Below are 11,193 nucleotides of genomic sequence, written 5' to 3'. Positions count from 1 at the left end.
TTATTGTTGTGGTGTATTTATATGTGACAATGATAGGGCTTTGGCAGAGTCTGTGGTCTCCTTCTTTTGATTGGTGTTCGTGTTGCCTAGAGTCTTCCTCCATAATCTGGAACATATTTGAGCCAACATGACTGCTAACAAGATATCAGCCATCCCCGTGAGTAATTTCCCCATTGTGTACTACGATATAGAACCAGCTCTTGATTGTCCTCTAAGACCATAATTGTAAATAGACTATTTCGCTATACTATTTAAAAAATAAAATTGGCTCCAGAAAAGCCGTTCGGCTATACACGTTTTTATAATAAAAACTCCAAGGTATATCCGTGCGGCTATACGATTTAGAAAAAAAAAAAGGGTCCCGCCTGTCGTCTAGGGCCTAAGGCCCAGCGTGTATTTGTTGTGAAAGGAATATAGCCGGCTATACTCTGTAATTTTTTTTTTTTTACATATAGCCACACAGCTATACCATTTAATAGCGTAATCTGAATTTCTCTTTTTAAATTACTTTAAATAGTAGTTATGTTCTAGTTATTATTTACTTACTGAATAATTAGTATTCAAATATTTTAATATATTTTATTTTTATTGAATAATATGTGTGAATTTTGTGTATAATACGTGAATTTTGCATATAATACGTGAATTTTGCGTGTAATATTGAACATGAAAATATGAAAAATATGTACATACATGTACAATAGGAGTATTATACATGAAAATGCTAAATTCTTTATACAAGTAATAAATTTGGAAAAGTAAAAACTCAAAATGGCACAATAGAGACTCGGGTAATGGCCTCATAGTAATAGATAATGCTCTAAACTACTCTTTATTGATAAACGAAAATCAGGGACCTAGGTATGGCAATTGACCTCGGTGGTGCAATACATTGCTAGAACAAATAAGATCAAACACTAACTATGGATAAGATGATCTTAAAATAGGCCTTGTAGTAACATATCATATCCTTTTTGTTACAGTATAAATTTTATCTTGATTCTTAATGACTACACTTTTTATATATAAAGTGATACTAGAGGTTCGAGGATTTGAACAAAGAACTTCAGATGCAGAGATAATTGCTTTTAATAATTTGAACTGCAATCCCCTTGCATTTTTCTTAATCCTTGGTAAAATGTATTAAAGCATAGCCCCTAAAGAAACATGACTTTACAAATTAGTTATTATTATTAGTCACTTTTATATATTTGTTCAAATAAAAAATATAAAAGTAAGGATGATGACATGGGCCGGGACCTGTAATTACTGGGCTTGTTATTGTATTGAACTCTCCGCCCGGCCCTTGTACTTGCTACCCACGCCACTCTCTCTCTCCCAAAAACTAAAAACCATTCATCAGAGTGAGAGCAGCGAAGCCATGTCAACCCTGAAGGAGATTCTTACCCGACGACCCGTGCTGACGACGATCCGGGTCACAGCCCCTGCGGGAGCGGCCACACCCCAACCGCTGAGCAAGGGTTTGGGTCAATACAGGATGAACATGATGGCCTTCTGCAAGGACTTCAACGCCCAGACCCAAAAGTTCAAACCCGACATACCCATGGCGGTGACCCTGACGGTCTTCAAGGACAACACCTACGAGTTCACGGTAAAGTCACCGTCTGTCAGCTGGTACCTGAAAAAGGCCACCGGCGTCGACTCCGGCAGCAGCCGACCCAAACACGTGGTCGCTTCTGAGCTGTCTGTGAGGCACTTGTATGAGATCGCCAAAGTGAAGCAATCTGACCCGTATTGCCAGTACATGCCCTTGGAGTCCATTTGTAAGTCCATTATTGGTACGGCTAATTCTATGGGGATTAAGATTGTTAAGGACTTGGATTGATTTGGGGGAAAAGGTCACATTTTGAAACCATCATCGTTGTTTTGAGAGAAAGATTGGATTTTTGTTTGGTTTGAGAGGTTTTGCTTGTGACTTGTTAGTTTCATAGTGATTTTGTCAGTGTTGTTCATGAGCTTAGTGTATATGGGTAGCTTTTCTTGTTTACGAATTTTGCAGTAGCTTTTCAATTTTAATGAGAAATGAGGATGGCTTGCACTTCATCAAACTAGCCTTGTTCTGTTTATGAATTCTCTTATTATTTGGTATTTTCTTACAAGACACAGCTGAAGTTGATTGCTTGAAAAGTTCCATATAAAATTTACCTTGCAAATGTAAATGCACTTGGATCCTATGCAGAATTGAGTTTTTTTCTCTCTGTTTTTTTATGTCATTCTGAATATAGTTGTGTTAGATTGAATACGTTTATTAATTGACCAAGTTGGAAAAGTAGTTTCCCGGAATGAGTTCAGGAGTAGCTCTCTGACTGATACTTTGAGTTGGTGATGTGGGATTAAGCTCTTGAGCTGAAACAGATTTTATTACTAGTTGGAGGTTTTACTGATGAGGAAAATTGATTCGATGAAGCATTTGAGCTTTTAATAAGAATAGGAACTTGGAGGGTTTTTACTAGTTGGGCATTTCTGAGGAGGGTGCCACTGAGGATACAAGAAGGTTATAACCAGAGAGTTGGGGAAGGGGAATTCCAGGTCTCCTTGTCTATGATCATTTCATCCGTGGATTAAATTTTGCCATGAACAAGAAGGGCATGTTCATGACGTCTTCGGGCTGATGAATGAGACAATTAGTCATGGTTACCTTTCTGTTGCATCAATATTTGATGTTCATGTTCAGATCATGGGTTTTGTGTGCAAGCAAAAGTTGGTAGTGAATTGAACCACCATAGTTGAAAGAGGTTTATGGATCTCATCTGTCATCACCTCAATACCTAATACAGGCTGTTATACTTCTCCGGCGGATTCGCAGGAAGCTTCGGGCGCCATTTGTTTTCACAAATGGTACAAAATGGAATATTTACTCATTATTTAGGAGGGAAGTCGTTGCTTTTGCGTCTGTGTTAAGCAACAGAATGGTTAAGAGTCTTGTAGAACAAGAATACGCCCCTTGCAAATAACCCGTGTTCTGTGTATTGTTTAACACCTGAACTGAATTAGATTCTGGTCGCCAAGGGAGATGGCTCTTTGTTGACAATAATCCTTTGAAAAGTTGCAACCTTTAACCTTGTGATGATGGCTCATCTCTCATGTTGTTTTGGCTTTATTAGAAGAAGTTAGGTTTAGGTCGTTCCTTCAAAGAAAAGGCCATTTGTTTTGGCTTCATCAGAAAATTAAAATGAATTATGTCAATTTATCAGAAAGGTCCTAGAAATAAAAATGAATACAATATTGAATATGTGGTGATGAGTAGAAGAATTCATATGTTGTGGTCTGGAGCTGGTGTGCCCTGTTGATTGTTATGTGAGGACCCGCGTGACCGACCTTGCCACCTCAAGAGTAATTATGAGTATACGGACACCAGCAGTCAAACATTCAAAGACACCTGTAATATTATTTCAATTTAGATTGTATTTCCTCTCAAAATAAAATTGATGGTAAGAGTTTCAAATTAATGCATTCTTGGCAACAAATATCAAATCAAATCCAAGAACTAAGAGAAAAACCATATCCATATGTTTACAATTTCCTTGATAAAAGAAGAAAATTTGGATTTGGTGGAACTTGAATTTTGAGGAAACAATTTTTTTAGGAGATATTTTAATGCTGGTCTTGGATAAATGCCGGTTCTCATTTGGCTTCTTTTTTTTTTCATTTGGCTTCTTGGACCCTTGCAAAATAACTCGCACAAATAGACTAGCAGCCACCACCCGCAGCCCAATCCCCAAACCCATCTTTCCCAATTCCATCATACCCCAAAAAATCTCTCGATCAACTCAAAATCTCATCCATTCTCTCAATTCAGTTCACTTCTTTAGAATCAAAAGCTCAAATCCCAGCAACCCAATTTCTCTCTTTTCTTCATTAAAATTAGGAACTTGAGATTCGCCACCCAAAGGCACAAAGCTACCATGGTGGTGTTTGACAAAGAAGCGAGCTCATCCTCACAAACACTCCCGCCTTTTCCTAGAGAAGACACTCCACTTCTAGCCAGACCTCGCAAGCTCTCATCCCAAGGAAAGACCTTTGCCAACGTCTTCATAGCCATAGTGGGTTCAGGCGTGCTGGGTCTTCCGTACACTTTCAAGAAAACCGGATGGGTCTTCGGCTCTCTCATGGTCTTCTCTGTGGCTTTCTTCACCTACCACTGTATGATGCTCTTAATTCACACTCGCCGCAAGCTCGATTCTGTCCATGGCCTCTCAAAGATCGCATCTTTTGGTGACCTGGGCTTCGCTGTGTGTGGCCCAATTGGACGACTCTCAGTTGACATCATGATCGTGCTTGCTCAGGCTGGTTTCTGTGTGAGCTATCTAATTTTTATATCAAACACTTTGGCTTTTGTTATCAACTACTCTGGACCAGATCGAATTCTGGGTCTTGCCCCAAAATCCTTGTACCTTTGGGCTTGTTTTCCATTTCAGCTGGGATTGAATTCGATTCCCACGCTGACCCATTTGGCCCCTTTGAGCATTTTCGCTGATGTTGTTGATCTTGGAGCTATGGGGGTTGTGATGGTGGAGGATGTTATGATTTTTCTGCAAAATAGGCCAGCTCTGCAGGCTTTTGGAGGCTTCTCTGTTTTCTTCTATGGTCTTGGTGTGGCTGTTTATGCCTTTGAAGGAATTGGAATGATATTACCACTGGAATCAGAGGCTAAAGACAAAGATAAGTTTGGTAAAGTCTTGGCCTCGTGTATGGCTTTCATTGCTCTGTTGTATGGATCATTTGGAGTTCTGGGTTACTTTGCTTTTGGTGAAGATACCAAAGACATAATCACCACCAATTTTGGGCAAGGCTTAGTGAGCACTCTGGTGCAGATGGGTCTCTGCATTAACCTCTTCTTCACATTACCATTGATGATGAACCCTGTTTTCGAAGTGGTGGAGAGAAGGTTCAATGATTCTACGTACTGCCTGTGGCTGAGGTGGGTGATGGTGTTTGTGGTCAGCTTGGTGGCTCTTTTGGTGCCTAATTTTGCAGACTTTTTGTCGCTGGTTGGGAGCAGTGTGTGTGTTGCTCTGGGCTTTGTGTTGCCTGCTTTGTTTCATTTGATGGTGTTCAAGGAAGAACTCAGTTGGCATGGGATGCTTTTGGATGGGGCTATTGTGGTTCTTGGTGTGGTTATTGGAGTCTCTGGAACTTGGTCTTCAATAGCAGAGATTCTTGCACCCAAAGCCTGATTTGATTAGGCAGTTGATCAAGTAAATTTTGATTGCTGTCTCACTATATTCTACTGCTACGTTTGCCAATTATTTCACCAATTGTAAGGCCTAATGTGTAGAGTAATATTTTCCTCTTTTTTTTGGTCAGAAGTAATATTTTCCTTTTTGTGTTGTTCAGTTGATTTTGTGGGTTGCGTTCTGAGATTTCAGTCTTGCAACTTCGATGGTCAGCTTTTCAACTTCTATTTGAAAATCAATCAAAATTGTGTTGGAGATTGGGTGATATCAAAGACGGGTCTAGAAAAATGTGTACCTTCCTCACTACCTTTGTCCATTTTCATGTAGAAATTGAAGAACTTGGAAGTACTCAACTTTTTGGCACCCAGGGGCTACAACTTTATGAACATTTTTTCGTTAAGGTTGTACGGACACCCGTGTCATGTTGGAATGAGAAAGATGTAATGTAACCCATGGCATATGCATAAAATAAGTTATGCAAAAGCATGTGATTGTGCCTATTTTAATCTTCTTCATGAATCGTTTATGCACTAATCGAATTTAACCATTGCAAGTAACGGTTTGGATCTTATTATACTTTATTATTATTTTCAGTTGTTTTTTACTTTAGTGTAAATTATATGTGATATGGTCATTATTGATAATATTATTGTCATGTGTATTATTTCAATTATTTAGTTTTCAAACAAGCTGGTCACTACTTTACAACAGTGGATTGGATTTGAGCAAAACCAAAACAAGCTCACTCCTTTAATGCCAATGTACACTTGGAACAAATCAAGACACAAAAAATAAGTTCCTATCTCCGGTAAAAGTCAGTGCATGAAAGTTTCTCTCCAATGCAAAAGCATGTCAGTACAAGAATTCTATAGTGAGGGCCTTATATATGACCCTTAGGTGAGGCTCTATCTCTTAATTATTGGATTATAATCAAATTAATTAGTTTGATCCAACGGTTAAGAGATAAAGTCTCACTTAAAAGCCATATATAAGACTCTCATTATAGGATAACTTTGTATCGGTAATGACCTAATCTAAATGGGCCGTGATGACAAGACATTATATATTTTACACCTCTAATTACCCAACAAAATTTGTGTGCTTCTATTATTCCTTTGTTAGGTTAGGCCAAGAACCTTACAAGGACTTGCAACGCCCAAGTTACTCGTAGTTGTTTTTTTTTTTTTCAAAAGTTAGGAAGGGGAGAGAGAAGGAGGATGGGATTTTCTCAGGCACAAACTGTCAATGTGAGAATACGTTCATGGTTTAGTTAGACAAAACCCGTAAAGAATTAAAGAGTGAAGGGCAGGTGGCTAACACCCATCAACCATCAACCTCTCCCAACTCCAAGAAATCGATCACTTCACATTCCACCTAATGAGTACAACACTTTAATCCCCAAAACCATGGCCACCTCATATTCATCTTCTAGTAATTTCCAAAAACAAAACCCAAAATCCCCATTTTGCAAGTTGTCACAAAACGAAGGGCAAAATGAGAAAGAAAAGAAAAAAAAAACAACCATTTTCCTCGGAAAGACCCACCACTTGCTGCACCGGGAAAAAGGCCAGCAATAGCAAGCAACTAGGAAAAGCAAAATAGAAAAAAGTGGAGAGACGAGAGACATGAGAAGAGGCTTTGTGGTGAAGGACACACAAACTCCCAATTTAATCTGAGACCGAGAGAAAGAGAGAGAGAAAAAGGAGAGAAGAGTGAGTGAGTCTCCTTTCTCATTGCAATAGAGTCATCAATTTCAAATCAAATCCAATCCATTTATCAATCCAATCTGCATAAAACAGGAAACTTCCCCCTTCCCCCCTCACACACAATAACATCGACATCCATCCATCCATCCATCCATCCATTTTTAGCTTTTTACCCAACAATTGTTTCTTTTTCTAAATCAAACTTCAAATCATCATTCATCAACAAAAACAGAGAAAAAGGAAGGACCTTTTTCATTGGTGAGATTCATATTCAACAAACCCAATCCAATAGATCAGAGAATCAAAACCCAGTTGGATCAACGACATGTCGTGTTCATCTTCATCAGGGTCAGAGGATGACGATGAGGGCATCGACTCCTACAGAAAAGGAGGCTACCATGCCGTCAGGGTCGGCGATCAGTTCGCCGGCGGCCGCTACGTCGCTCAGAGGAAGCTAGGTTGGGGTCAGTTCTCCACCGTCTGGCTCGCATACGACACCACCACCTCTGTAAGCCGCGCCCTTTTTTAATTTTCTTTGTGTCATTATTGTTTATCTGTTTTTACCTACTTATTGGTATGAAATATTTACTGGGTTTTATTTAAATCTCTCGATTTATTGGTTTTAATTCATGATTGCCCTTTTTTTAATTGACTTTAGCATTTTTTTTGTGTGTGGATTCTGATACTTTTATGACAAGATCTTCTTTATTTATTCGAATTGGCTTGTATTCATGCATTTTTAATTGATGTATTATGTAAGTTTCAAGCTTTTTGGCTCTTCTGTGTTTGATTGTTTTCATGTGATGTTGGATCGCCTTTGGCTAACACATAATCCGAAGAAGTGATATTTATATCAACAAGACATTATCTTTACTATTGTGAATCGTGATATTTCTTTTGATTTTGATGCTATACTTGGATTTTTGGCTCGTTCTTTGTTTAGGAAGAGTAATATGTTTGCTTCAGTTACCTGACTTTTGCATCATCTTATTTCCCTTTTATACTTCTTAGACGTATGTGGCTCTTAAGATTCAGAAAAGCGCAGCACAGTTTGCTCAAGCTGCTCTTCATGAGATTGAAGTTCTTTCTAATATTGCGGATGGTGACCCCACAAACTCCAAGTGTGTTGTGCGACTGATAGACCATTTTAAGCACGCAGGCCCAAATGGGCAGCATCAGTGTATGGTCCTTGAGTTTCTTGGTGATAGCTTACTTCGGCTGATCAAATATAATCGTTACAAGGGCCTTAAATTGAATAAAGTTAGGGAGATCTGCAAATGCATATTGATAGGTCTGGATTATTTGCATAGAGAACTTGGTATCATTCACACTGACCTAAAACCTGAAAACATTCTTCTATTTACCACCATTGATCCTGCCAAAGATCCAGTCAGGTCTAGCCTCACCCCAATTCTTGAAAGGCCTGAAGGGAACCTGAATGGTGGAGCCACCATGAATCTTATTGAGAAAAAGTTGAAAAGGAGGGCAAGGCGGGCAGTTGCTAAGATTTCCATGAGAAGAGAATCTATGGGAGGAGTTGAAGCTCCGAAGTCTGAAAGAAACATGGATGGGATTGATGTAAGGTGCAAGGTTGTTGATTTCGGAAATGCCTGTTGGGCTAACAAGCAACTCGCAGAAGAGATTCAAACAAGGCAGTATAGAGCTCCCGAAGTTGTACTGCAATCTGGTTATTCCTACTCAGTTGATATGTGGTCATTTGCTTGCACTGCCTTCGAGCTTGCAACTGGTGACATGTTGTTTGCTCCAAAGATGGGACAAGGCTTTAGTGAGGATGAGGTAAAGATGGGTTTCACCTTTACACTATTTTGATTAAGTTTTTTTACAATGGGAATAATGTTATTATAGCATGCCCACTTTATTTATAGAAAATGAAGTTATATATAATCTGTCTTTTTTAAAGTCGGACAATGGGAACCCGGAACCCCAACGTTTCTCCTTTTGATACAATATTTGGGCTGGACTTTCTCTTCTCTATGAACAATTTGACATTTTTAATAAGGTTTCTGTAATCAAACGTAATTCTTCATGTTAATCAATATTAAATCTCAGTTTCTCAATTTTATGTGATTTGGCCATGTTATGTGGAGAGTTTTCTATCCCGCACAGCCTTCTTTTTACTGCTTTGCAATTGAAATATCCATTGGATTGATTTCAGGATCACCTTGCTTTGATGATGGAACTCCTTGGAAAGATGCCTCGAAAGGTGAGATATTAATCCTTCATTGCACTCGGATAGTTCTCCTATAACTTTGTCTGATTCCATTTCTCTTTTATGCTTGGGTTTTCAGATAGCAATTGCAGGAGCTCGTTCCAAGGATTTCTTCGACAGACATGGGGATCTAAAAAGAATTCGAAGGCTGAAATTTTGGCCACTTGATAAAATACTGATTGATAGATACAAATTTTCTGAGACTGATGCTCGGGAATTTGCAGAATTCCTTTGTCCCATTTTCGATTTCTCACCGGAGAAGCGGCCAACTGCTCAGCAGTGCCTGCAACACCCGTGGCTCAATCGCGGTACTTCGAGCCATACTGAGATGAAAAATAAATCTAATATGGAGAAGGTGAATGTCGGGATGAGCAACCTTCAGATTAAGGTTGGCAAGTGAAGAAAGGAATGAAGGATCTGTCACCTACCACACTATGTTAACGCTTCCAAACACTCCTCCACACCACATTGTGACAATTGATTATGAATTAATTTTGTTTGTTACTCATCTAATAAGATTCTTATTATTATTTTATTAACTATAACTATAAGAGATGTAAATTAGTAATGATTTTTGTGCGAAAAATTACAGTCAAGAGTTCAGATAGAGGAATTCGACTGTCAAAATGGATATGCCCTGGTGGCTTGTAAACTAGCTAAAGCCAGAACAACAATACACATCTATGTTTCCCACATTTTTATACTCATGATGATTGGTGACTTTCTTCTTGAGTGAGTTATTGTTTCTTAAATTCTTTCTGTTTTCCACATTTTTATCTGATGGGTTAGTTTCAATGAATTCTGATTTATAAATAAACTCGTCAATTTAACGGCTATAATTGCACTCGTAGACAAATTTGTACCCTAAAAATCCACCATAGCGGTTCTTTTTTTATATTACTGACATTTTCATATCTCTGACAGACTGACATAACATTCCACCTGTCTGGGCTGCAGCCTGCATGACTGAAGTGAAGGAACAGTCCTGCATAACTGAAGTGGCCCCAATATTAATGCAATAAATCCAATTGAGAAATAACATTATTATTCACGTGTATGATTTTTCAGTTTGTAAAAGTTTAATCTGATGTTGGGAACACTGGGAAAATTCCCGGTGGATCTACTTTGTATTAATGCCTTTAATTAATTTCCATATGAAAATTATGTTATAAATGCTTAACTCAACCAACGGTGACATGATAACCCCAAGTGTGGTCACCGCCGAACAATAAATGGGCCCACTTCGAGAAAAGTTTCATACTTTTTTCTTTTGGATGTGATTCCGAGGTTTATGAGAAAAGATTGAGACTTGGGAGTGAGAGAGAGAGAGAGAGAGAGATGAAGACTTCGGATTTGGAGGGCGTTGATGGGTTGGTAGAAAATTATTTTAGACGTTTTAGAGGTATTTTAGTTCTCTCTTGAAGGTTAGTTTTGGTTGGTTGAGTTGACTCCAGCAGTAGATTTAACAACAATCAAAAAGATAAAAGAAAAAAAAAAACTCAAATTTATGTCAAAGACGTTGAAAAGAGTATTTTACTATGTACTTTTCACCCACGGTCGGCTAATGTGGGTTCCAAATTTCCAATTAGTATTTGGCCCTGAAAGCTTAAAAATTCCTTAAAAGCGTCAGCAGAAGCAAAGTTTTTGACAGTTTTATATAATATTTTGCTGGCACCCTGGCAGCATCTCCAAGATCGGATCTTCAAAAACATCTTCAAAACCTAAGTACCAAACATCAAGGGTTCTACTCTTTGTCATCAATTTATTGTAATACAAGGTTTCACAAACTCATCAAATTTGTTGCCTCAAAATGAATTCATCGAGCAAACCAAACAGGCTTGGTTCATTTAATAGAGAAATATTTATGGACTTCATCCCAGATAAAGTTCTGATCATCTGTCCGAGGTGCGAAAAAGAACGAACGGATCTTATAGGGTTCCTGAGAAATTCTTCGATCACTTCCAGAAGCAGAGCTCTGAATTTGTTTAAAGTGCTAACAAGTGAAACCATAATCTCATACCAGAAGAATTTCAAAGCAAAAGGAAATCGGAAAAGGAAA

General features: G+C 38.4%; 3 protein-coding genes across 6 annotated transcripts; all 3 read left to right on the top strand.

The window, feature by feature from the left end:
* Positions 1 to 1,308: 1,308 nt before the first annotated feature.
* MRPL11 (mitochondrial ribosomal protein L11) lies at positions 1,309 to 2,126 on the top strand. The gene has a single exon (XM_021948830.2). It carries the CDS (start codon positions 1,382 to 1,384, stop codon positions 1,844 to 1,846), a length of 465 nt encoding a protein of 154 aa, XP_021804522.1. The 5' UTR covers positions 1,309 to 1,381; the 3' UTR covers positions 1,847 to 2,126.
* A 1,481-nt stretch (positions 2,127 to 3,607) lies between these two features.
* LOC110748904 (amino acid transporter AVT3B) lies at positions 3,608 to 5,755 on the top strand. Of its 4 annotated transcripts, none has more exons than XM_021948878.2 (2): positions 3,608 to 5,219; positions 5,526 to 5,755. In XM_021948878.2, the coding sequence occupies exon 1, from the start codon at positions 3,927 to 3,929 to the stop codon at positions 5,196 to 5,198; it is 1,272 nt and encodes a 423-aa protein (XP_021804570.1). In that variant the 5' UTR covers positions 3,608 to 3,926; the 3' UTR covers positions 5,199 to 5,219; positions 5,526 to 5,755. The 4 variants fall into 4 exon arrangements, 2 of the variants coding, with proteins under 2 accessions (XP_021804570.1, XP_021804568.1); XM_021948876.2 differs by having other exon boundaries at positions 5,359 to 5,755; XR_002525537.2 differs by having other exon boundaries at positions 3,610 to 5,281.
* Positions 5,756 to 6,661: 906 nt separating this feature from the next.
* Positions 6,662 to 9,886, top strand: LOC110748897 (Protein kinase superfamily protein). Its single transcript, XM_021948869.2, has 4 exons — positions 6,662 to 7,412; positions 7,916 to 8,701; positions 9,081 to 9,128; positions 9,214 to 9,886. Exons 1-4 carry the CDS (start codon positions 7,230 to 7,232, stop codon positions 9,532 to 9,534), a joined length of 1,338 nt encoding a protein of 445 aa, XP_021804561.1. The 5' UTR covers positions 6,662 to 7,229; the 3' UTR covers positions 9,535 to 9,886.
* Positions 9,887 to 11,193: the final 1,307 nt, after the last annotated feature.

The sequence above is a fragment of the Prunus avium genome, chromosome 7, assembly GCF_965620075.1.
Source record: "Prunus avium chromosome 7, drPruAviu1.hap1.1, whole genome shotgun sequence".
In the NCBI taxonomy this organism is placed as follows: Eukaryota; Viridiplantae; Streptophyta; class Magnoliopsida; order Rosales; family Rosaceae; genus Prunus; species Prunus avium.
This window is presented reverse-complemented; position numbering and strand designations above follow the sequence as displayed.

Excerpts from the sequence above, each read along its gene's own strand:
- LOC110748897 (XM_021948869.2), top strand. The coding sequence starts at position 7,230 with ATGTCGTGTTCATCTTCATCAGGGTCAGAGGATGACGATGAGGGCATC. Across the intron at positions 7,413-7,915 it reads CATACGACACCACCACCTCT|ACGTATGTGGCTCTTAAGAT; the intron begins GTAAGCCGCGCC and ends TATACTTCTTAG. Across the intron at positions 8,702-9,080 it reads AAGGCTTTAGTGAGGATGAG|GATCACCTTGCTTTGATGAT; the intron begins GTAAAGATGGGT and ends GATTGATTTCAG.
- MRPL11 (XM_021948830.2), top strand. The coding sequence starts at position 1,382 with ATGTCAACCCTGAAGGAGATTCTTACCCGACGACCCGTGCTGACGACG.
- LOC110748904 (XM_021948878.2), top strand. The coding sequence starts at position 3,927 with ATGGTGGTGTTTGACAAAGAAGCGAGCTCATCCTCACAAACACTCCCG.